This window comes from Corapipo altera, unplaced genomic scaffold (genome assembly GCF_003945725.1).
Source record: "Corapipo altera isolate COAL_440 unplaced genomic scaffold, ASM394572v1 61411, whole genome shotgun sequence".
Taxonomy (NCBI): domain Eukaryota; kingdom Metazoa; phylum Chordata; class Aves; order Passeriformes; family Pipridae; genus Corapipo; species Corapipo altera.
In genome coordinates this window covers 10048191-10075340 of record NW_020884875.1, presented here as the reverse complement: position 1 = coordinate 10075340, position 27150 = coordinate 10048191, and the positions used below count along the sequence as shown (strand labels likewise).

Genomic DNA, 27150 nt, shown 5'->3' with positions numbered 1-27150 from the left:
AAATTTTCAAGAGAGATCTATGCTTTGGGTTCAGTGTCAGAACAACACGGAAGTTAAGTCTGGTATTACAATTAAATACCAGAGAGCAACTGACTCTGAGATTTGAGGACTATAACCTTGCCTTGGCATATGCATTTTCAGATAACCTATTGGTATTTACAAAAAGAACAGTGTATAGAACTGCCCAACTGCCCTTAGCAAAATGTTTTCACTGGGCCAAGATGAAAGACAAAAAGGTGAGAATGAAGACAAAGTTAGTGTCACGGTGCCTCAGATAAATCAAGGACTGCAATACATTGTAAATTCAGCTGCAACAGTTGGAAGATAAGAATACCTCTCCTTAGACCCTACTGTCCCGAGGTGATTTAGTTTGGCTACAGTTAAATCCTACTAGAGGCTGAAAGCACCACTAAAACTGTCAGGAGGAAGAGCAGTTCAGGGCTCAACTACCTTCTCCAGTATTGGTTTCGTTAGAAATATTTTAAAACACAACATGGCAAATATGAAAGAGATTTAAGCTTCAGTGAATTTGACACATCATTACAAGTGCCTTAATAAGTCTGTCAGCTATTACTTGTCTCTTATGAGATGCAGTCAATCAGGCAGATTGCAGACTCAGAATACCACAGAAGCCTTGGCAGCTAGTGAAAACTAAAACCGGGAGAAATGAAGACAGGTGAAGACTATTGCAGCAGTAGAAAAAAGAATGGTTGGGCCCACCAACACTATCAGCCTTCGGGCTCACAAGAAGCCCATTTATATGGAGGTAGACAAATGTGTGAGACTTAAGGTTTACTGGAACATGAATGATCCCAGAGCTATGAAAAGGAATAGGGAAATTATGCCTGCTGGTGCCCTTACATGGCTGGGATACAACCTCAAAGCTGGATGAAAATTACCACCATTTTAAGACCCTTCAATTTTATGTGACCAGCACAATCTGCTTCTTCCATTGGTCAGTAGATGCCGGGTATGAACTGGAGGACGAAGTTCTCCATTTAGATGCAGATGTTCTGTTAGATCTAAATCATTTAGATTTAGATGTTCTGTTAACAGAACACTGAAGATTTTAGCCACAGAATGAAATACAAATCTGTATTGAAAAAATGGTTTATCACATCTGCTGTCATTCCTCTTTTTACTTCATCTTCAATGGAGAAATACCTGACTAAAACAAAACAGCCTTCCTAGGACATCTCAATTACAACATATAACCCTCATGGACAAACAGTACTCTGGTAATACACTTCCAGACTTCCAATATCTTTGTAAAGCATCCATATTTCTACTGTGATCCTACATCAGTAATACCTAGTGACAAGAACTTATCCAAGGAGCTCATTCCAAAGGATGACAACAGCAGGAGTTCTCAAGAGAGCATGACTTTTTGACTCCAGTCCATCCCAGTGTACTGCCCAAAACACAGAGCCAATGTTTCCAGATTCCTCTGTGTGAGGTTGGTACTGACAAACATAGCCTATAAACTCAAAAAAGGGCATCTCAAACTGACTTTTATAGAAAAATGTATGAAACATTATAATATATGTGACACTTTACAGAATAAGGCAGTCATTTTTTCAGAAGGACAATTATGCATAATAAGATAGGGTCATTTATAGTCCAACCCACTGAATCTAAGAGGGTGAGAATAAAAACTGAATGTTACTTCATTTTATCCCTGCTGCACATAATATGTCGAAAAGAGACATAAATTACCTGCATAAATCAATGCTGTAACTGAGACCAGTAAAATATTTTGCCTAGATACTTTCCAGGGTTATCAGCACATGTGTACAAGCAACAATCTGATTGATAAGGTATCATGTGCATGGTTACTATGCAGGAAGTTTTGGGTGTCAGGAGAACTTATTCCTCTCTTCATCCCCATTCATAAAGTTGTGCCAGCAGCACTCTCAGGCTGAGAACAAGGGGCAGCCATGTGAAAAGGGGTGAAACAAGCCCAGGCAAACATAGATTAGTACAAAAAAATAATTCATAAACAAGAGGTGGCAGGACTACGCAGAACAAAGCTTTAATTTGAAATAGAAAGTCTTACTTTATAATGTACAAATTCTCCTGAAAGAAATCTGGGATCTTTTTACCCTTCTCTGACACAAAAATGAATACTTGTCCTTGAGCTGCTGTCTTAATCAACTAAGAATTCCTCTAAGACAAAGCAAAATGAAAGCAGGGAGAGAAAGAACATAGAGATGGTGTCTGGCTTGAGGAAAGTTTACTTGCAGAGATAAACAGCATAGCAAACCCACCAAGCAACAGAGTGTAGAGGACTATATTCCTTCATAACAGGTTAATACTTTCAACAGTATCTGCTAATCATGTTTCACACTTATTAATTTAATATTTCATAAAGCCCTATTTCTATAATTTATTGAAAGGGAAGCGATAATGCCTGTACTGGGAAGGAATTCTCTACATAATATTCTATCAGATTAAACCTCAGTAACTTTATGAACTATGACCTGTCAGACACTTTTTCATATGCTACTGAACATAGTTAGAAATAGAAGCTATAATTAAAACAACACATGTTCTTTGTTGGTTTCATCTGAAGCAGAGATAATTTCTAAAAAGCAGCCTGTAGTTAAGACAGTATTCTGGTTCCCTCTACAGGTGAACTTTTGCACTACTCCTTTTCAAAACAGAACTGAATTTTAGGCTTTCAATGGCTGCAACTATTTAAAACTATTATTAATATGATTAGAAATCATGAGCAGAACTGTTCTGAGGAAAAAATATTAACTAAGTACAGCCTTCTGCCATGCCACTGTATTACAACGGCATATATAATGCATAAACTCTTTTGCAAAAGAAACCCCCACCTCCCAAAAAAAACAAGGAAGAGATGGGAAAACCACCTGCTTCTTCAACTGTTCTTTCAAGGAGCTGTGAGATAAACAGCGCAAAATAAGAAATAAGCAGGAATGTAGTAAAAGGTATCTTTCTACTTCTAAGTCAAGGAAGGCATTTGATAAGCTGAGGAGCACAGAGGAGGTTCAGCACAGACACCGTTGGAGCTCTACCCTAAGCAGGCTGGCACTGGGGCTTCAACACTGCTGGCTTTCAGGAAAGGTGTATCTGACCGCTATCACATGGTCTGAGTCCTGGCACAGCTTGAGGCCGTGCATGCTTTTCTCAGGTGTGGCAGACTGGCAAGGAAATCCTTCTTAGCCCTCACTCTCAGGGATCACTCCAAGCCCTGTGTGACATGCAGAAGCACAGCAGTAGCAGTGTTCTCACATTCCTGATGAGCATCACTTTAAATGGGAGGACAGGTTAATGTCTCTAAATAGAACAAGCCAGCAAGGATCTCAGAGTATGATTCTGAGGGCAGAAAAAATATTTTAGTAAGCCAATGACTGCTTTTCTTGTCTTGTTGATGTCTGCAGGTTCCCTGCCAGCAGTTTACAGTCAGAGAGATATTAGCAGATGAGAGGTAAACTGTGGTGTAGGGTACCAAGCTACTGCATCACCACAAGCAAAAAAGATGATTACAGAGATGACAGAAAGGGAGGAATAGGACAGGGTCAATCGAGTAGACGGATCAGTACAGTGCAAAACATTGCCTTTTTCATGAAGTGAGGCTTGTTATATTCCCTCCTCCTCCTTCAGGATTGCTGCTCCAGGGCTAGAAAAGAGCTGAGCTCCGCAAGAATTTGAGTTACTCTGCCCAGTTCTCCTCAGAGACACTAACGGACAATTACAGCTTCTGGCAGTGGTTTGACATGAAACTGCACATGGTATCAAGAAGGAAAACATGTAACACTGAATATTCAAGTGTAGTATGGATAACACTGGCGTGAGGACAAACAGCACATTCCACTGGCAGTTGCCTCTGCTGACTTACTTATCAGGTTCCCAGTGCTTCAGTGTTATTCTTGCCATTAAACATCCAGATTCTAATAGTAGTATGTAGAAGTCCTCATTGGAATTGGAACAAAATTTTGACAGATCTCCCCCTTACTGGTCTTAACATTAACTAAGCATTCCTTTAGAACAGATGCCAGCTGCCTTCTCACAAACTACCGCATCTTTTTCAAGGATATTAAAGCCATGATTTCTACTAACTTCTGCACTCTGGAATTCTTTTTTAATAAAGCAGTGGTGAGACTCTAGTAAAAGTGTAATTTATTTTAAAGTGACTAGATGTAAGTTACTACTTTCACATGGCATTTTTGCTACAGCAACAAGCTCCCTCTACCTGCTGTCTGCTATACTACACAGACACATGAAATTACATTATAAGAACATCAAGACCACAAGGTCAAGCACTCAAAAGCTAAGACCACAAAGAACTAAGACTGCATGTGCAATTTCAGTTGATGGTTTCATCTCTTTTTACATAATGATACAGCATTTTTCCCATGAAATTATCCTGTGCATTTCAGTGCACAACGGCCAGTGCTCTCAAGGGACAAAACTCAGTTGAAGAGCTGAGTTATTTATTATCTGCAACATTATCCAGATTGTAGGAGGACACATGGTCATTCAGTAGGTTTATACTCTCCTGTTTATTTTCCTCTTCAAACCTGAATTTTCTATCATCTCAACAAGGCTTCTCATGCAAAAATACTTCAGTCCAAAATTTGCTCCCAAGTCTTTCCAGCAAATTGGAAATATATATTTGGTTGTTCCTGGAAACCTTTGACACAAAGGAGAGAGGCAGCTGCCTACCTTTTAAGGGAAGAAATACTGAGGTCCATCTCAAGAGGCACTTGAAAATTTTGGTTCTGTACAGGCAGTGGAGAGTCATGGTGACATGATTTCAATGATTTTCATCAGGTAAAACTTCACAGATGGAGTGAGTTCCTGAGCTGGAACTGTTTTTACCTAAAAAGCAGTTGCATATATTTTCTTCTGAATAGTCTGTGCTAACCTACAAAGATTACTAACCTCAATTTCCTTTCCACAGAAACATAGTGATGGTTAGAAATGGTGCCCCAGAAGCATCTGCTCTTTATAACCAAGATAGGACTACTGGATGAATGTTCACTGTGAGATACTGGGATTGCTGTAACACTGTTGAGAATTACCTGTCCCATCTGTAAAGGATCCTTGCTCCTTATTGCTATTTCCTTTTTTTTGGTACCATAAAATTTCTTAGGCAAGGCCATTACCGGTTTGTGACAATAACTCCATTTGAAAAGCATATTTAAAATCCTCTCTTTTAATTCAATAATCAAAATACATAAAAATTCAGGGTAGTACGTTGTTCTACTCTGAAAGAATGCTTTGATTTGCTACCTTTTTCCTGTAGAGAAATTAATGGGGGGAAAAATGCCAGCAAATCTGCCTCAAACTATCCACAGGCAAGCAATCTAGAGGAAAAGAATGGGTTCTTTACTACTTCAAGAAAAAGATTATTAGATTATACATAAAAGATGTATTACTGTGCTTGAGAAGTCAAGTTGTTTAGATTTAGAAGATTTACATAAAAGAACTGCAGAAGCTGCTGACAGCTCCTTCATCTTTTGGGAATTATGGGAAACATTTGTAAGTACACTGAATGTTGAAAATAATGAGTATATAGCAGTCGCCTAGAAAAAAAATGCAAACAATGGTAACAGCTCTCTAGCACCAGGACTTTTATTCAAGAAACTAATGCATTTCATATCAAATATTTTTCCTCCTCTTAAAGAAAAAAAAAGAAGCTTAGGGCTATAGCTGCAGCAACAAAATACAGCAATGATGAAAAGTAGTCTTATAAGAAAGTAAAACTGGGTTAATCCATACAGCCATTAAACCACGGGGAGATTTGACATAGATACAGAAACAACATTATTAGGAAAATCCTGGACTGAATCTGCAGAGAGTTAATCCCACCATTCTCCTTAATTTCAACGAAGAAGAAAGCTGTAAGTCTGTACGTAATAACATTTTTTGAGCCACATCATACTCCTTTTGAGACTTCTCTGCATAGCAATGTCAGTGTTATTTTCTAATTGCAATATATTTCATACAGATGCTATACAAGAAAGGATGTCATGGAATATGAAGTACACGTACCACTGTTTGTTCACACTCCACTGCTGAAGTAACTTTAATTTAAACCTTAGCGCTTAAGGTGGTGAATGAATTTCATGTACCTTAACAAAGCAGTCAACAGGCTGACTAACATTTGTGCCTAGCACACTGCGTTGCAGAAATTCTTATAGTTCAAAACCTGCTTATAAGAAGTGTATAAAAAAAATTGAAAATAACAACAAATATGGTGCTGATGAAAAACTGGCTATGTTTTCACATCACCATCTGCAAGCCAAAGATTAACTGAAATCAGGCTAAGGAGGTATGGAACAGGATTTCAGTCTGCACTGGGAGTACTCACTTGCAAAGAGACCAAAAGCAAGAGACAATGCCTCTCTAAGAAAACCCAAGTAATAACTGTGAGCAAATCTAAGAGATCCTTTTGCAACCTCTATACAACCCTACAGTGCTAGAGTGCCTTGTAGTCTAAAACAAAGAAAAATGTGTCCCTCTGGAAAACCAGAGTGTTGTGTGTTGTGAAAGAGTGACAGAGGAGGACGAAATAAGTGAAAGCAATATTTTGTAAGTAAGACTGAAAAGTCTAAACTGCATAAGGTCTTTGCAAACTAGAAAAAACATGCATCTGGTTAAGAACTGACATGTTCCTCATGATCTTAAGCTCACGTGGATGAAATAAAAGCAGCTCTTTCAGAGAACAAATGAGGGAGGCAGAAGCTCTTTTTATGTCCTGTACAAAGACTTGTTCCTTCCTTTCCTTACTTCTTCTCCCAGGCAGCTGTCCTACACTGTCTTTCTCCAGCACAGTGGAATGTGCTGTAGATGTTTTCCAACTTCCCTGTAGAAAATTAATGGGGAACAGGATTAATAATGCCTCTGAACTCAAAGGAGTACTAGGTGCATACATGAGCATGCCATCAAATACTAATCTCTTGTATATTTAAGTGCTGCTGGTGTACTCAGCTTCTACAGGTCACACACATAAAAAACCCAAACCACTTTTTCCACCATCTTGCTTCTGACAAGAAAGTTTGCTGGTCTTCTCACCCATCCATATCTGCAAATATAGTGACACTATTTATCTATACATCTATCTCTATTTCCACATACATACAGAACTTAAAAGCTATAATCAGGAATGTTAAATATAGGATGCAATAAAGGAGTAAAAAATACATTCTTGACTCGCACAAGATGTGATCAAACATGTGAAAAGGCCTTCCAGCTATGACTCACTAAGAAGTGGGTGGAGGTTTGTGAAGCTGAAAGGCTGCTGGCTGGAAGGAGTAAGTCTTCTTCCACACTGACCAGCAAGGACTGGGAATTGGCTGCTATTCTGTCAAAATGCCAATTACATCCTGGTTGTTTTCCAGCTATCCTACCGGGAAAAAAAAAAAAGAAAAAAATGGAGAGAGAAGAAAAAATAAGGAAGTCTTACATTTATGTTTTTTATTATGATTTTGCTCCACAGGAATCCCCTGGTCATCTTGACAGAAGAAAGAACCAGTTACCTTTATTTGACCCTAGCAAAAGGGAACATCTCTTTCTCATTTTATTTTACCTTTTCAAATGAATTTATTTATTTATTTAAATGTGGGCCATGCCAAAAGGAAAAAGGATATCTCTCTTGACTCCCAGATGGAGAATACTTCCAAAAAAAGCCAGTTCCCTGTCGAGAACAGGAGAAAGAGGAATACATTAATTTTAAACTGACCTGATTTTTCTAACAGGCATATGACTCCTTGTTTTTAAACACAGTTCACATGAACTGCCTGCATGAAGCTGGAAAAACTTGTAATTTAATTAGCTCAGATGTGGCATCTTCAGAGAACTTTACTGAGACTTTTACAAGATAAAGCTCCTCAAAAATGGCAGATGCAGCAGACAGCTAGTGTAATTCACCTGAGCTCTGCTACGCTACCACCTATTTCTTGTAGGACTCAGAACTGCTGAATAGCAACCTGTCACCTCCCAGTGGATTCCAGTCTTTCACAGTAAGTGTGCACTAATAGCCCCTCAAGTAATTAATAGAGATCAGTGTGAACAATCCTCTAAGCCCAGGTCTTATTTTAAGGGAAATGCCCTTTTATTTGGGGGTTTTTTTGGTGTTTTTTTTTCTTTAATAGTATATGTCTTGATCTCTGGGGAGAGCCAGACCTTCTGCTTCTCTTTTTCTTGTTTCACTACATCAGTCTGCTTTTCACCTGTCAGCTTCCTACATTTCAAACCTTGCTCTCAAACTGAGAAGTCTTAGGAGACAGAGCAGGGGGGCTGGTTATTATATAATGGCATTCAGCTAGGAATGAACAATGCAAAGGACCAGCTAATCTGTGATGTCTGAGGTTGTAAAGGAAGCCAACTCCATCGAGAAAGTGCAAGGCCATGGGTATAGGCTTCTCTAGACACACATACTCGACTTGCTTGGATGCTGGTTCCAAAACCTTGCAGGATAGTTTTGTTCTAAACTTAAATGTATAAATCCTGGGTTGAGTTTTTTTGTTTTATTCCCCCCCTCAAATAGTTACAAATTACTTATCATGAAATTAAATGTAGAAACTTAACATATAACAAGGTTTTAGAGCATATTGTAGTGTCTACTTATGTCATGGTCTGACAGTACTTTGTAAAGCTTTGAAGTAAGATGCCTTTTTTCTTTTAATTTGAGTCAGAGACTCAAAGATTTCTGATGAGCTGCAAATAGGTAACCAAATAATACTTAGCATGACAAAAAACACTGTATTTTCCAGAACATTAACTTTATATTGAAATAAGAGAGCTCCATGCTTTTGCTTCTGCATGGCAATCAAATTGAGCCCAATAGAACAAACTGGAACCACATTTAAGTCTACTTTTTCCTGCTGGCTTTATAGCTTCCCCATGTTTTCTGCACATTACACGTTCTCTCTCTTTTGCTCTCAGCATTTCGTCTCTCTCCTTCAGGCATTCTGTAATTCTGCCAGCCAAAGAGCTTTGCTTTTAATAAGTAGATCTGCCAAGTTAAACACCAGTCTCCAAAGGCAATCAAATAATGAAAGACACATGTATGTACTTGCACATAATCTGTCAAATACCTCTCTAGCCCACTACAAATGATTTTTGCAATTTGGGCTTTTCATAGGAGTATGCATTCATATATAGCTTTCAGAGATCAAATGCCATGGTTCTTCTGAGTTCTGTGTCTTGTTTGTACATTCAAACAACTTCCTGCAACTTCCATATCAGTATTTAGAGGATACTAAAAATTAAAAACCTAAACCCACAAAGTTTGTGCAGATAAGTTCATATGGAATAAGTATGGCCTTCAACTTATTCATATGGAATAAGTATGGCCTTCAACTTCTCCAATTTGGCATTCGGCTCTGATGCAGGACAATACAGATTCCTCTATGGCAGAACACTTCCCATGATTCTAGAATGTCTGGAAAGTTAATGAATAACCATTCCAGGTGTCAAGGATATTTTTCATAGCTCCCCCATTACTCACCTATTATCCACACTGAAGCTGTCTTGACTTTCACTTTCTAAACCAGTGTTTCCCAAAAAAGGAATCTAGAGTATGATGCTAGCAACAGAGTAATCCAGGAAAAACTTTGCACTTTGTCATAATAGGATGAAATTGCACTGCCACACCTCTTGATTAAGTAAGATTGCAGTTTACTGCATGGCAGAATAAAGATGGGAGGAAAAGCACCTTTCAAGCAAGCAAGTTATTGATTGGTATTAGAACAGTAACATATATGTAATGTCATCATTTGCAAAAATTCCGGCATTGTGAATCACAGCTATGATACATTAAAGAACCCCGAAACTATTAGAGATGCAGCATAAAACCCTAAAGCAATAGGCACTTAAAACATGTGCATGTCACTGAACTGTGTGCTGCACTGAAGTGCAAGACATCCTTTACATGTACAACAAAGTACTGAGAACTTGAAACTTTGGATTTGCAGAATCGGGAGAGAAATAAGCCAACACTAAATTATGTCACCGCATCAGTTGAATCTGTTCTTTCACATACTAGTAATTTTTTTTTAATTTTGATCTTCATATTTGTATTCCAGCTGGTGGAGGCAGAGGTATACCAGGAAGATTTGTTCTGCAATGAACTGTCTTGGGCATCCAGTATGCAGTAACTGAAGCCACCTGTGGAGTGAGCAAACGGTACTTGTTCCTTGCGACAAATAAAGCTCAACAGAGTCAAACCTAATGCAGTTCTAGTTCCTGGTTTTAGTTATCTCAATGAAATATAAGGGCTAGAGTTCTTATAGGCTAAGAGTTACTCCCCAGATTCAGCCTTTTGAAGTGTTTTTCCACATGATCTTCCTATGACAAAGAGATTAACCTAAACTATATTAAAGTAGTAGTTATTTTTTTTTAGCTGTCTGTTTGGTCTACCTCATTCTTACAGGAATCATGATAGTACCTTTGGTCACAACAGTGTCCTGAAGAAGACTTAATATTTGTGATTATGAAGTTCTATGAAACTTTCATCAATCATGTCATTGGAAGAATCATTAAGAAACCTGTTTCCAGAGAGAAGACTGAAAGCTATTAAGAACAGGTGGCTTAAGACCACAAACAAAACAAGCTGAAAGAAGCAATTTTAGTTCGGTGAAGACCTCGACAATGAACAAAGAAAGAATAAGTGGGAAAAGCGGTCAAACAACTATGTAATTAAAAACTGTATCTGATGGCATACTGTAAAAGAAGTTGACCTTACATGTATAAACACAAGTTTTAGATGCAGTTTTGAAATCTTTACAAGGTTTTCCTACTCTAGTGTATAACCCATTGTCTATATGCCTCAATGTAATAAAATTCTGTATTTATTATAAATGTAATAATTTGCTACAATAAGGGATTATAAAATTAAAACTGTCTCTATATCACTTCCTCAGTTATAAGAAATCCCCATTACCATCACACTAGTTACTCAAAAAGGCATCCCTAAGGAAAAAAATCAGCCCTGCTAAAGTATCTCTCAGCATAGAGCAAATTTTTCACATGTATCAGTGAAGAGTTCTGAATCTAATGGAAGAAAATAACTTGGTGAAAATAATCTCTATACTGTCATCACCAAATACAATTAAATATGTGTGTGTGTCCCAAATGAAAACATTTTACTACTAAATTCACAATCTGTACCATATAATGGACATAAAAGAGATAAAAAGTAATGTACATTAAATATGTACTTAATTAAAGAGTTTGGACTAAGTAGTAACATGCTTTAAACTTACCTAGAAGTAATAAGCTTGAAACAGGAATTACAGAGTGAAATTACATGCTCTGCATTAGCCCAGGACCTCAGAAAAGATGATCATTACAGTGTTTCCCTTCTGTGTCTTCCAAATTCAGGAAGGACAGTCATATGCTGCTCTTTACATCATTGTTTATTGTGCAGTATTTCACACACATTCATATTCTATGCAATTTGATACACTGGAATCTCTTTCGAACAGAGCTAGGATTTGTGCTCCAAACCCTAAAGACAATGGGGAATTTTGCCTGAGAGAAGTAAGAGTAAGAACTATGGAATTTGTCCCAGTGCTGCTAAACCTCAACTATAGGTCTGATTCTGTTCCTTCTGAAGTCAAAATGGATTTTGCCACCATTTTAAGGGGAAGCAGAATAGTAACCTTCTGCTTCTTGTGTGAACAAATCCTCCAAGTAAAAAAAAAAAAAATAAAAATTTCAAGACATCAGTACTTTAAAATAATTTCATTTTTACTTTGCATCCAAAAGGATTTTGAATAAAGCATTTTAATACTCTGTTTAGAATAGAGCAGTTCACATTAACAAGTGTGGGCATGTTCCGTCTAAACCACCAGATAATTTACCACAGTATTTGACTCACTGACTATTTAGATCAAACAGACAATGAGAAGAAAAAAAAACACAAAACAACCATTCTCATCTTATTGGTGTGTTCTTACTGTGTCATAATAAAACTCTACATATTTGTCTTAGAGGAAACATCTGGAGAAAAAGTTTAGCAGTTGGTAACTGTCTTCCCCTTTTTTGCTAAACTGCACATGCAACACAGTCCTGCATCTTCAATCACTGTGGAAAGTACCAACAGCCTACTTGTCAGTGCAAGTTTTAATAATGGACTTTCAATTCGCTAAGCAAGATTTTATGCTAGTGGCTCTGTAGCAAACATTGTTCAAACAGTGATTTAACATAATCCTCAGAAAGTGTCCTGTTAATAACGAGACTATGAAAATCTCTGATTTCTTGTAGGGGGCTGCAGCTTACACAGGCTACCAGAAAGGTTTTGGAGTTATCAGCATGAAGTTTGGCCCAAGAGGAAGTCAGAAAAACATGAAAATGGTGGGGAATTGATGCTATTCTTTCAACTACGAGTAGTAAGTCATAAATACAGCAAAGACAATTCAAACACTCATTCCTCTGTGCCCTTCAGAACCCCTCATTTGGTGAAAAGAGGCCCTTTATTTTCAGATACTTCAGACAAAGTTTTTGCTACTTGCTGTTTTGAATATCTGTTCCTTAAACTTTTATCTATTGGCTAGGCCAGATTGCAAGGATCACTAAAAAACTTGTTATACTTTGAATTGTCTTGGACTGGAATAAAAGTCTTCCCTAAATCTTTCTCTTCCCAAGAAAATTGCTTATCCAGGCCACTGACTAGCTACACTATTCTGGCTGCAGAACAATGCAGTAGATTTGGACTGGCCAGAATATATTCTAAATTATACTTAAACATCTGTACAGATTTGACTCCAAAGTACCCAAAATAACTTGCTTCAAAATGTCAAAGGATGACATCTGCTTATGTTTCTCTCAAGGAAATGGCTACATTTTAAGCAGTGTAAATATTATCAAACCAAAAATGAAAGACCATATTGCAGTATGAGGCACAAAGCCTGGTAAGCTGAGTGCCCTTTTTCAGAGAAGCTCTCAGAGGGCATGAACCCCTCACAGAAGACCCATGCATCAGCAGAGACAAGAAGACTAAGAGAGTAGATCATACCTCGCTGCACCCCATGGTGCCCTGGCACCTCACAACTCTCCGCAGACCATGTCAGGGCAAATGCTTCTCAATTGTGTGACAGTCAGCTAGGAGAAAAGCGGGGAACGATGGAGGGGTTTGCCATGGCCTCTCTCGGTCCTCACCTGTGCCAAGCACTTGTGTCTTGGCAAGGAAACAATTCAAGGGTAAGGTCATAAACACAACAGACATTTTCATATCCCCATCCAAACACAGCACATGAACACTTGCAAATTAGCAGTAGAGAACTGGAATGTTTGCTCATAGAATTGAACAAAGTGTGCAAGTAGGAAAAGAACTGTGAATTTTTTCCCTTTAACTGCTTATTTCTGGAATGTTCCTGAATAGAAAGAAAATGAAACCAGACACAGCTGAGCAGCCTTATCTACCACAAAGCACAATTAGTGGTTTCTTTCATTAATTCCCTAATTTAAGTGCTTTCATCTACCTCCAGCCAAGAACAGCTTATGAAGAGGGCTTGGAAATAAAAAGGTAACCTCACAAACTAAAAGCTTTCCCTTTGAGACAGACTGCTGGAGAAGCCATAACATGCTTTGAAACACGGATTTGCAGTGTACCATTCAAAATTTTCTTTGCCAAGAATAATTCTCTGTGTTTATCTGCTATCTACCAATCTTGTCCAAGTAGGAAAAGATCTTGGAAGAAATAGGTGATGGCACTAGAGTTTTCTCTCCTAACCCCAACAAATAAATTCCACTGCTACATTTGTAAACAAGAATACAAATCTGGTGCAGCCATGCTTCCTGGGAAGTGCATTCCCTCCGCAGACTACAGATAGCAGGCTGTGCTACTCCTCCTTCCCAGCTAGAGAGCAGGAGGCTGTGGCGCAGGAATTTCCAGCATGCTGCATCCAATAAATCTAACCCCACAGGGGAGAAAGAGCAAGGTAGAGACCGCTTGAATTACACCAATCTAATGTGTTTGAGCGGAATAGTTTGGCTTTTGGCCAGTATCTTTACCTTTTTAAGTGTGTATCTCTTTTACAATGAAGCATCAAAACTTTCAAGGAAAGCAGAGTTAACTTTGCTTTTCTACCATCTAAGTACTCAAAAAAAAAAAAAAAAAAAGCTTCTGCAGGAGCATCTTCCCATCCCAGATGCCACCAAGTGATTTACCAGCACAGATGGAAACTGCCATGTTCAGACTAAACAAAGGTGGATTTCACTTCTTGCGCTCAACATCTACAATATCCAGTGAAGAAATTATCTCAGACATTCACTTCTGGGAAATGTTCTAACAAAGAAAACGATGATAACCATATACACACAGACCTGGTGGATTATATGAGCAAATTGTCTGACAGCTAACTGAACTGTTAAACACCTTTTTCATCATTCATATCATAGTTTACGTAGTAGTGTTGAAGTACAAGATAGTGTTAAAAGATATTTTTAAAGGGCAGAAAGCATATGCAATTACATCTTTCCCTGGCTCAGTGCAATAGTGTGTTTCTGAAACTATGCCTGGAAGACCTTGGTTATAGATCCTTATTACCTGAAAAGCTGTCAGCTTAAATAATATGTTTTTATGCTGTCTAACTGTAAAGTGGATCAGCATGTAAAATAAAGAATGGTATTCAGGTGCTATTCTTGTGGACTGCTGCACAACGGCTGAACAAAAAGCAGTCAAATTAGTACAAAAAGTTACACCTGCTAACACTTTACGGAAAGAATTCAGGCAATGCCCAAATAAACAAACAAAAAACCCCAACACAAAATCAAAACAACAAAAAACCACAACACAACTCTCTTCTATTAATGAATCCACCACAAAATAGGATTGCATTTTAGACATACATGAACAAAACTTAGCAACTATTAACCACAGTTATTACTTTTATTAAAGCCAAAACTTCTCTGTAAGTTCTCCTAAGTATTCTCACAAAAGTATTGTCAGGACTTAAAATCCTTTGCCAGTTAAAATAAGTATGTCTTTAATATCACGTAGTTCCCTTTGTGATTCTTAGCTATGAAAATAAAGCAGTTCTTTGTATTCTAGCCTTCAGATTGATTTCATGGATGCTCATCATGTAAAGCAGCTTTGGAGCAAGATGCAGATGTGAAAGAGTGTACAGCCAGCTGCAGTTACAGACCTGTGTTCTTTCACACAAGAAAATCTGGATGCACATATGGCATCACACAACTATTTAAGTGGGCATGGTTATTTGCTTGGGGTGCTGAATGATCCATTCTTGGCAAACTTAGCACCATGTATTGCTGAAATTTACAAACTGATGTTATCATATGCAAGCCTAAGTAAGAACTATTGGCTAACTATTTGCTAGTAGGGGTTTTTTCAGATGTTCCTGGATCACAGCTATAGGAACAGATCAAGATGATTCCAATGGAGAGGAGCAAGCTACTTTACCTTTGCCATGCTTTATAACTGCCCCGGGAGCTTTCATGTCAGTACAAGGTATCAACAAGACTAAATCACTATTACAGAAGGCTAAAAAAAGGTAAGCAAAGTCATTCAACATAATGTCACTGTTGTAACCATAGAAAGGCATATTAAAATTGGCATGATACAAAACAGACAAATATTTCTCATAGCATCAAAACAGGGCTGTCTTATTCTTTCAGTTTCTTAAAGCAAAATGTGTAACAAAAGGCACCATTTTTTTAGACTAATTGATACTGTTTGGGAAAAAAGATGCATTTCAGCCACAAAAGCCTTCTCAGGCTCACCTTTGAGAGTCAAAAGGGGATTCTGCGTGCCCCTAGTGATATAATTGTCCCAGAAATATCTATTGGTCAAATAAAGTATTATTTTCAAGAGCTCTCTCTCTCACTTTTATTTTTATCCTGTGACGATTAAAACACAACACGGAAGATCGTGGTTTTTGAAGGTCCTTCCTCCCTCTTGCTTCCTTCCTCCTCTACCAGCAGGTGGGGCCACGCATCAACCATGAACTCGTCCAGGTCAACGGTTCATAACCAATTTGTACCAGTACTTGCAATCCTATCCCTGTGCATCCTGTGCTGCTTACAAAAGCGTTTTTAGTTACTATCACCATGGTACTATCACTTTGAAAAAATGCTCTGTCTCACTTTAATGCAGCTTGCAAAAATCTTTGTTATCATCAGTGTTAAAGTAGGTGATGACAACCCTGTTTTCAGATGCATTCACTCATCTCGCAGCTAGAAATTTGCCTACAGATATGACCACAAGTCTATGGCAGGAACTTGCTTCATTTCTCAGACTCATTTAGACTTGCATTTCTCAGTGCAAGTCTAAATCAACCAATGTGAAAATTCATGACTGAAAGGCAGTTCTGACAACTGCAGCAGGGCAAAGACTTACGCTCAAGCTATTTCAAAAAAGGATGAGTTCAAGGATTCTGGCTTAAATGGCATACATATTTACCATTTGTATTTGCCACGAGACAGTGACTCATCACTTCACCCCATAATTTCCTTTTTCCATTTGCCTAAATCAGGAGAGGATGACCGTTTTCTTCCCAATAGAGGCTTCAGGTTTGCTGCATTCCACTCACTCTTATGTCCCCCAATACACAAATGTAAATAATTTTCACAAATGTAATTGCTCCACTGGCTTTATAGCAAAATTAGAGGAAAAAATCCTACAACACATTCAGTTAAAGCATGCACAAACGGTTTTATGCTCTTCGTTGGTTTGGATCTTTTTCAGACATTGCATAACCTGGTTGCTGAAAGGAAAGAGTTTCCAAATTTTCTATGTACATTGTCTTTGTCTAATTTGCTGATCTGTATCTGTACTAGGAGAGAAGTGAAAGAAAGTTTGGGTATCTTCTATTTTAAAAAATATAAATCTACTTTATAGTTTTCACCACAAGAAGGAAGGGCTTCAAATTATTTTTAGGCTCAAAACCAGCTGAAAGGGTTGTCAACATAAACAACCCTTTTAAGTTACACAGGAAGTTGTAGGAAGCTCCAAAACATCAAAACTGACAAATTATTCATAAAAAGTCCTGGTGTGCCCTTCTGCAATCTGATCTTCATTTCAAAGCGAGAATTTAGCAATCCAAGTTTAATCTGAAAGTATTTCTATTCATCAATTAAAGCTTCATGCTCCAAAGTCTGCTTAAGATCAGCCTTCCCAAACCAGGTAGAGAAATGACATGGTACGAATCAATTCTAAATGTATGCAACAGTATCAGATGAGATGAATCAAAGTTCACAAAACATATCTGGACTTTGTACAGTTTATGTCCTTTTCATTTGCAAAGAGCTGAGCAAAACCAGGCTAAGTGAGAGGAACCAGACTAACATAGCTTCAAATAAAAAAAAAAAAAAAGAAAAACAAACGGGCAAACAAAACAAAACCAACAAACAAAACCCCAAAAAAACCACAAGGCATTTGGGGGGGGGGGAAATCATGTAAAATCTTTACTGCTTCATCTACTACTACTTCTTTACTTCATAAACTTAGATGTCTTGTGGAAGGAATAAAGATGACCTTGTGCTGTGTCTCCACTGTTGCAAGTGCCTTGATCCCTACAGCAGCAACCAGGCACCTTTGCCTGGTGGGAAAGGAAATCTGGGGAGAAGGCAGGTTGGGCCAGTTAGAGCCTCACACCAGCAAGAGAAATTAAATCTGCCTTGCCACAGCTCTGACATGCACCAGGCCTGAAACTGAAAGGTGCTAGAGACTTCTTGGGGCTTTTGTACCTTCTTTATTTTCATATCTTTTCATATGCAATTTAAAAAAATGCAACAGTCCTAAAATTTCAGTCAGGGAATGCCAAATATTGTCTTAACCAAAGATTCTAGAAATTTAAATGGGTCATGAATAAAATAAAATTATGGTAAAAGATTTGATTTAAGTGTTTTAATGTAATTTGAGACCACCAGCAGGGGTTTTTCTTGTTTTCAGATTGGCTTTTAATATTTATGAAATATTATATTCTAATATAAATATTACTGTTTATAAGTAAGACTGATTGCATAAGACACAGGCCTGAGCAGCTCTGCCCATGTTACTAGCCTCACTGACTGCAAAGTCTGTTCAGATGTCTAGGATTACTTATGTATGAGTACCCCACAGTTGTGAATACTGGCATCATTGTGCCTGAATATTGCAAATTAGATCTAATATGAAACAACAGACATTGATGAGCAATTGATCAAGTTTAAAAAGGTATGGAGAAAAAAACATTAAAGAGTATGGAAAACAGAAGTATTTTCTTAAAAAAAATGAAGGAACTTCTATAACTGTGTATATATTTTCTTTGACATCAGAAGTTAAGTTTCTGATACTCTCATTCAACATATACACAACAGGAGTACATACAGAACTGAATCTTTACAGAATTAAAGAAGTATATGGATTACAAATAATGAGGTACATTTAAGAAGTCTGCTTCCAGTTCATCATTAACTTGTCATTTTAATCCACTACAGTTTCAACAATTCATCAAGTAGTGAAAATGTAAACTTGAGTGCATTTGGTCAAGCAAGCTTCACACTACACATTAATTTATTTGAAATACAGTATAAGGGTGTAGAGAGAGATATCATCCTGGGAAAAATCTTTTGGCTCAATGCCAGTTACATTTGGCCCATAACATTAGCTGCTGGACAATATTAATTGTACTATTCCCTGCCCCAAATCATAGACACAAAAGTAGTGAAGCCACCTGGAAGCCAAACATGCATTGCTACATTATTCTGCCAGCACCTCTGGTTTCACCATAATTTTTGTGGCATCCTGCTAACTTAAAAATGTCATCTTCATTTTGTTTTTTATAATACTCTTTCCCGAATTTGTTTCTAGGATTCAAAGCAGTCTCTGCCTTAGTTCTCTACAGCAAAAAGATCTGTAAAGAGACTGCTTATCATAACTTTTCCTTATTTCTTTTAAGAAAACATAAATTATTTTAAAAGTGATTAAACCTGAACTCCAAATAGCTCTTGAACTTCTTGGAGTTCAAATTTCAGTGTTTACCCTAATTCTGTTAAGGGGGTCTAATCCCTGATTTTAGGGGATTATGAAGGTGCCTAGACTCTTACATGAAGTTTAAGATCTTAAATTTAAAAGGAGTTATGGGAACTTTGACTCTTTTTTTTTTTTTTTTTGAAATAAGAAAAAACCCAAGGTTGGATTGCAAGCTGATTCTTAAACATTTTGGAGCATGGCAGAATTATGTGTGCAGACTTTGAGATGAAGATCCTCAGTTAAAGTAGAACATTTTCTTGTTTCCAATTCCCACAGTCCCACGGTATTAAAAATAAACACATTCTATGTAAATATTACTCTGTCTAAAGGCAATAAACCTCACACAGGAGAGATCTAGTCACTAAGGCTGGGGCACTGCTTCATCCCGAGGAAACAGAGAAGCCTACATATAAGCCGAGCCCCTAAAATCTGCAGCAGAATTTCCCAAAGTAACTCCCAGCAGCCAAAACCCCCATAAATGTCTGTTACAAGCACAGTCCTGGGGCAGACTTGGAAGCGACAAGATTAACAAGAGGACTTTCCAGCACAGCAGCACCAAGCAAACATGAGTACAGAAACCAAGGAAGTTACAAAGCATCACTTTTTAAAGCAATAAACCCATCAAAGTCTGGGATACCGGTTACTTCACCGCAGCATGCACATGTAAAGAATGAGACTTTCTTTCCATTCTCCACTGCTCAAAATGATCTATCAGCATTGAGGTGTGTATCCAAAGAGCATGTTTATTCTGCAGTTACATATGATGGCAACAGCTATCTCCAGAGGTGGCTTAAGAAAAGTCAGTGTTAACCTGATCAGCACACATTAATGTCCAATACAAGGAATGATCAAAGAAATAACAGTTTTTTCTTCCAAAAGCAAATAGCCCATCTTCAGAACTAATCTAAGGAGAGAGAAACCATGAAACTCTAATAACTAGAGGTTGAGAATTCAAGGATTTAAGACATAGGGAGAGTATAACCTAAAATGTCACTACAGCCTCATCTGCCCTCACCTTCATCCTAACTGATAAGCACTGCAGACTTGCAAGCAATGTGTTAGCGCTTAAGAATATTGCTATATAAACCAGTTCATCTTCACTCTTTATTAAGTCCCCACCAACCTATAAATGTTTCTGCAAGCTTTTGACTTCGTTGCCACATACAATTTTCTATATTTCCATGCTTATCTGTGCTGATTGTCAGCATAGCTGAATATAAAATTAGAGTATGCACAGTGGGATGGAAGTTGATAAACTGATCCTACCACTTTGCAATTGATGCTGCAAACATTTCTATGGAGGCACAGGGTGATGATACTAGTCATTACTATGGTGGCACTGTGAAAATCAGGATTAAATACTACAACTCATATTTCCTACAGCTAGAAATAATGAGAATTTAAGAAATATTGGAAGTTGAAGCAATATAAGCCACTCTGGACTTCTCAGAAGTGAAAGACCAAAGTCTATCCTAAGATAGATTTGGGGTATGCACTGATATGTAAAATCCAACTATCTGAATGTTAGCAGGTAAAGGAGACAAAAATCACCTGAAGGAAGGGTGTTTCTGTTTGGTTTTTTACCCTGAAGTTTTGCCAGTTACAAAAGAGAAGACTTTTTTCGTCTATTAACAGAAGATTTCTGATCAAATTCTGAGTTCTGCCTAACATATTGTTGCAGATGTAGGTTAGAAAGGAACTTAGATTAAAAGAAAGTATCTTCCTTTCTTATATAAGAGTTATTTTTTCTACTGCATGCCATACTCCTCCAAACAATGTAAAATCTGAATTTCTCTTTATTATAATTTCATTGTTAAATTTTAAATATGGGTTCTTACCTTCCATGCCACAGGTAAAGAATGTGTTTTTTGCTGTTAGCAAGAGATTTGTGATAGGAACGTACTGTTTATTTAGAACATATAGTGTTGGAATCACCGAGAACTTTCTCAATAGTGAGTTTGATGAACCACAAAAGGAAACACTTCAACCAGTTTCTTATAAACCTAAAATAAATGCTAACCAGTTCATTTTCCATTTAAATCTTTACAGTGGTGAATTACAAGCATACTTTCCGACCTGTGAGATGTACCTCACAGTAAGTTATTGGTTTCTGTGGTGCCTGAGACAAAGCACATGAAACTACAAAGAGTGTGAGCTAAATATTACTAAGTAGAAACAATTCTTAATTGATTGAAATGAGCCATGCCCTAAAAAAAGCTGACCAGCAGGTGTTAATACACATCAATGTACAGTCAGACAAGTCTATGAAACAAAAATATATGAAATCATGGAGGACACACACATTTTCTCAGAATGGTACTAACCTTGTTGCTCACTCTCTGCTTCAGCTTTTGTAGGACCTGGTGCTACTGGAAGAGGCCGAGGAGGACGAGGCTTTGGAGTTGGGGGAGATATTTTTTTTCTTCCAATGTACTCTACATAAGTTCCTGGGAAATCTCCCCTCTCCCCTGTGGTTTCATTAAAGCCATTTAACCAACCAATTTCCTCAGGCTTTGCTTCTTCCCCTTCACTAAATCCAAGTGCTAGTAAGGTACCTTTATTCACAGTTAATATATCTCCCAAGTGCAAGTCAATGTCTTCTTCTCGCTCTTTTTTGTAGTCGTATAAAGCTCTATATTGATATCCCTCAGCACTCATCTTGGCAAACAATTTAACATTCAAAAGTGTTATTAAAAGGTATCAAAATTTGATTGTCCAGTTATATTTTAATGTACAGAGAAATTCAAGACTTATTAAATGGGATAATGAAAATGTCTCTTAAGTAACAAAATCCACCAGAGAATCAAGAAGCACCAAGATTTATCATTTCACTGCTGATGTATTTACTGATGTATTTATTCTGAGTCACTGACTGTTGATGAAGTAAGTGCTCCACTATTTCTATGTGTGGCAATATTCTTCCAATTAGTTCCTTTCCTGGGTTTGCTGGCACTTCTGTGTCTCCACGCACAAGTTCAGCCGACTCTTGTAGACAGTCACACCTTCTTCAGATGTATTTGCCACAGACTGCCCACGTACCTTGAAAATTCTGCCACCAAACTCAGCACACATGCTTTTCCTAGAAAGAGAAGAGAAAACTGATGAAACCACTTCAGATTCTCTTGATGACTGTGAATATGGGATTCTACTTATGACTTAAGCTTACTGCAACCCTGGCAAAGACTGTGTCCCACAAAAGAGTCCTATGCAACAATAAAATAAAGTGACCTCACAAAAAAATCTCCAGGTAATGTTTGCATTTTTGTAAAGGATGTACATCAAATTACTCGAATCAGATTTGCAACCCTGCAGTCTGAGGCATGCTTCCTTTTCTGTCACTTACAGCTACTGAAGTCTCAGGATGAGAGGGCTAAGCCCTGTAGCTGTCCCTGTAGTGCAACCTCTCAGCAAGATTTTACATATTATCTGCCTGAAGACAGACAACCACAGCCCTTTTCCACAAAAGATCAGCCAGGATGGGGTGGGGGGCTCACAGTAATTAGCATTGACCACTGGGGTATTCATTCTCCTCCTGTTTATGACAAGGACAAGGACAGGGAACAATCCCCATCCCAAAGTATATATTTCAAAATCCTTTGGAAGAAGGTGTCTTTTCATAATCTGTAAAAGAACCAAAAAGTCCAAAATGCTTTTACTTGATGACTACTATATCGCCTTTTTTTTTTTTTCAAATGAGGGGCTTCCCCACTCTTTCATCTTCCAGATAATTTTTAATGAGTTTATGGTATAATACTAGAAAAACAATCAGCAACTGAAACAGGCACACCCAGACCACCTAAGCAGCCCTATCAGGAGTAGAGTATCGGAGTGCATGCTTAAATTACACTAAAGGCAAGAGAACACAGGTCTGAACATTTGGCTCAAGGTTGCCCAACCATAAAGTAAAAAGAAAATATATTACTAAAAAGTGAATCTGTTTGGCAAACAATTGCTTAAAGACATACAGAACAGTGAAAGCTTTCTAAATGTTATTTCAACTGTTACTCATTTTTATATACTTAAAAAGACAAGTCCAATCATACTTTGAAATGCTATACTGGAAACCAGAAAGAGTTAACTCCTCAAAGCTGCATGGAAACTCCTAAACTACATCTGAATAAAATACCCAAGGGAGCTGTGTAATACCAGCAGGTAAAATATTGACTTTGTACTAGGTACTGAGTGCACAGAAAGCTGATTTTCTTTTTGGTGAAACACTCCCTTTTACCTTGTAAAGAGATACCAGTAGATAGGGCTGGAACAGGGAACATCTGACAGCTCTTTTCCACACCGTTTTTCCTAATGTCTCAGTCATGAAGTCCTTTGCAATATGACTAGCTGACAAGCTAAGAAGTGTTTATAAGAATGCACATGGGCTTCCTTTGCCAGTGAATGAACCTGATCCCTAATTTGTATGTGGCTCCTCTTCAGTTCATCAGGTCCCTGCTGCATGTTGCTCAACATCTCTTGTGACAGAACACAGAAAAAGAATCTTGTTAAATTCTTGAAGAACTTCCTTATTATCCCTCGCAACCAGTTTTTGCTGTAGGAAAAAATTATCTGAGCCTGAATTAGACTTCCCTTTTCAAAAAGCCTGCACACACGTATTTATTTTAATAACTTGCAAATCTATCCACGTGCATTAGGCATCCAGCTCCCATCAAAATTCTAATTAGAAATTTCTGCAGCCACTTCTGAAAAACCAAACTATGCTGCTTAGCTCATGCTACCAAACACCACAGACTTTGCAATTAACGTGAGCGGAGTTTCACTGACATTTTGTTTCCCTCTTCCACCAGAGAAAAGCCTGCTGACAAGAATTGAGGAAACAGTACAAATGTCAATGTATCAATTAAATAGCAGATAAGCCTTTCCAAAAGCGTGGGTTTCTCCCATTTCATGTAGCAAGGCAACAAAATGCACTTACACACTTTAGATCTAAGTGGTGGAACCAATAAAAATGTTTCCAATCAAAACCAACCATGCACATAGCAAAACCTGTTAGAAAATTACCACTTTGACTACTTAAATTATTCTAAAATATTTATTTTCTTTTTAAGAAAGGTTCAACAAGTGCTCTGCTACAACTACTTATTTAACTCTGCCTATGGGCATTTTGGCAGTCAGTGAAATCTTTTAAACACTGCATAATTGAACTGACTTGACCTATTCCTCTGATCTTTTATTATCAAAAGTATCATAGCAACTTTATGGCCATATATTTAAAATGAGTACTTGTGTCTCCTATGCATCATCTGAAAATACAGAACTGTAAATGTTGTACTAACATAAAAACTGCTTATGACAGTTTTAAAGCATATGTCAAAAGCTCAAAACCTGCATCTGATTAGAAAAACTCAATGCGATTATGGTAGCAAAGTTTCCCTAAATCCAGTTTCCCTGGGGCTCAGAGTTGCAGTACCTGTTCATACTCACTCATCAGCACTGCCCTCAGTACAGGGCCCCCAGCATCTGACCCCCTGACTGACCTATGGTTCATGTACCTGGAGACAATCCTAGGGTTGAGCCATTCTGAATTTCTTGAGTTTATCCCTTTTTCTATTTTTACTAGGTTTAGGGACAAACTAAGACTCAGACTTCAAGAGCCTCGCAGACAGACCTAGCACAGGGACAAACAACGGTTTTCCACAGCAGCTCAGTAACACTGTAGCATACCCAAAGAATCCTCTTAGAAAGCTCTGCTAAGATCTGTTATAAACAAATTCCCTTTACTCCAAGTTACATGGCCTCTACACTCAGGTATTTTAACTCAAACTGACTTAAGGTGACAAGTCCTAAAATAAATAGTTTGGAGACCATCTTAAGTAGATTAAAAAACCAAACCAAACACTTCAGGGAAGAAACATTGTTATATTTGAGATGACATATTACTGGATTTCCATTTGGCTGGTGGAAAGGAAAAGGGGGAAGAAGTATTGTAAGAGAATCAAATGTTCATTTGGTTTTTATTTACTAGCAGCTTGTTCCCGCTGAAAGATCCCTGAGTTCAGACAGAATTCTAGTCTCTCAGCAGAATGGTTTATCTTGGGCATTTTAATAGTTATAAAATTTAAAATTCAACAGAAACATGCAAGATACTCCTGCAAATTTAAGTGGAAAAGAAAGGGGACATGAAAACTCCCTGTCCACTCTCCCATTCATCTCCTGTTAAAAATGATGTCTGGCTTCCACTCCACTGGTACCCAAGCATTTCCTCCCACGCAAGGGAGCATTCTTCTGGTGACTGAGTACTTGTGTACTCAGAATTATCTGAGCCTGAATTAGACTTCCCTTTTCAAAAAGCCTGCACACACATGCAGGCACACACAGCACAGACCACCAATTGATACTGTTGATTACTAGTGCCCAGGTTTGCAAGGCTCCGTGCAGCGTGAAATGAAATTGCATATTACCTGCCCCAAGAACTTCTATTCTGCGTATCACTGTTAATACCAGCCCAATCAGAGGGGTGTGCATGTGTTACTGATATGGCACCCCTACAATACAAGACACAAAAATGTTCTTCACCTTTATATTAACATATTTAATAAACATATCTCCTTGTACTGCCATCTCTCTTGTTCCAAAAATCCCGAGGGAAATAGTGCCTAACAAAAACTTCTCTTCCACTGCCGTATGAGCTTCGTAGACAGTAGAGCAGACCAACCTACTTAAGGAGACACTGAAATAATGAGAATTGAAAGGTAAGCAGGGAACTTTGCTTGGAGACTGACTCTTCTGCCCACTAGGTGTCTACACACCTGTGACTCACATTGCAGTTATCTCTGAAGTAGGATGCTGCCGCTCTCCAAATGCAGATAACCAAGTTAAGTAGCACATCAAAACACTATTTTCTGCAAGAAAGTGAGGTCCGTGATGTATCATGAAGTAATACCTTTATATTACTTACAGTCTTTGAAATAATTATTTTGAGTCTGTGGAGATTCTACCACTGCAGAAGTTCAAAAATGTACACACAGAATGAGTACTGTAGACACTGTAAGGCACATCCCATTCTGAAATATCTCAGACTTTCTAAGGGCTGCAAAACTATGAAAGACGGCAAGTGAGCACCAGGACTACTCCAGTAGAATCAATAAAATGATAATTTAAAAAACCTGGAAAACAGCAGAGTTTGAGCTTCCACCCCGTTTAAAAGGCCGGCAGGTTCATCTCTCCGGAGACCTGCACTGACATGCGGCTCCCGCTGCAGAGCAGCAGCTCTCCCGGGGCCGGAGCTCGGGGGGCGCAGCCCCTCCAAAGGCAGGACAGGGCCGCGCCGAGAGGCGCTCCCCGGCGGCGCGGGGACGGTGGCGGAGCCCTCGGCGGAGATCGGAGCACGGGCGGGCAGGACGCCGCTCCCGGCCCAGTGATCCGCACGGACACCCCTCCCACCGCACCGGGACACAGCCCGGCCGGGACACCCGCCCGGCTCCCCACGCCGACCACGGGGCCGGAGGTCCCGGGCAGCCCCGCAGTGGCCGCGCCGCGCCCACGGCACAGCACGGCACGGAACAGCCCGGCACAGCACGGCACGGAACAGCCCGGCACAGCACGGCACGGAAGAGCACGGAACAGCACGGCACGGAAGAGCACGGAACAGCACGGCACGGAAGAGCACGGCACAGCACGGCACGGCACGGAAGAGCACGGAACAGCCGGGCACAGCGCGGCACGGCACGGAAGAGCACGGAACAGCCCTGCACAGCACGTCGCCCGCCCTGCCCGCCCAGGAAGAGCCGGGCTGGGGCGCCCCCAGCTGCGGGGGGAGAGGCTGCACTATGCCTGGGGCTCGGGCTCGGCCGCAGCGGGCGGCCTGCCCGAATCTGCCGCGCCAGAGGGCTCGGCGGCGCCACAGCCCGCCGTGCACGGAAGAAAAAGTTGCACGGGGTGGCGGCGGCGCTGCCGCTCGGGCTGTCACCAGCCGGAGCCCGGGTCCGCAGCCGGGTGGTCCCGCACAGCCCCCACCCCGCCCCGCTCCCCTGCCCCGGCAGCCGCCTGCGGGGCAGCGCTCTCTGAGGCGGATGCGACAGGCTCGCTTTACCTCAGCGGCGTCTACGGCGCCGTCGCCTACTCCATGCCCTCGCCGGGCAGCAGCAGCAGCCGCCCCGCCTCGCCCCGCCGCACCGCGCCGCTCTCCGCCGTGCGCCCGTCCCGCCGCGGTCCCGGACCCACTGCCCCGGCCGCGCTCGGCACCA

At 39.4% G+C, this 27150-nt stretch overlaps 1 protein-coding gene across 2 annotated transcripts in view; it reads right to left on the bottom strand.

Annotated features, from left to right (window-relative positions):
* Positions 1–27109, bottom strand: part of PIK3R1 (phosphoinositide-3-kinase regulatory subunit 1) — a 57429-nt gene extending 30320 nt beyond the window's left edge. Inside the window, exons 1-2 of one of the 2 annotated variants that reach the window (XM_027634465.1) lie at positions 26997–27109; positions 21277–22031 (exon numbers count right to left, since the gene is read on the bottom strand). In XM_027634465.1, the coding sequence (XP_027490266.1) occupies positions 21277–21610 (334 nt within the window). In that variant the 5' untranslated portion in view covers positions 21611–22031; positions 26997–27109. Of the gene's footprint in view, positions 1–21276; positions 22032–23180; positions 23268–26996 lie in introns of those variants that run through there. The other variant, XM_027634466.1, reaches the window with a different exon arrangement.
* Between the last annotated feature and the right edge of the window lie 41 nt (positions 27110–27150).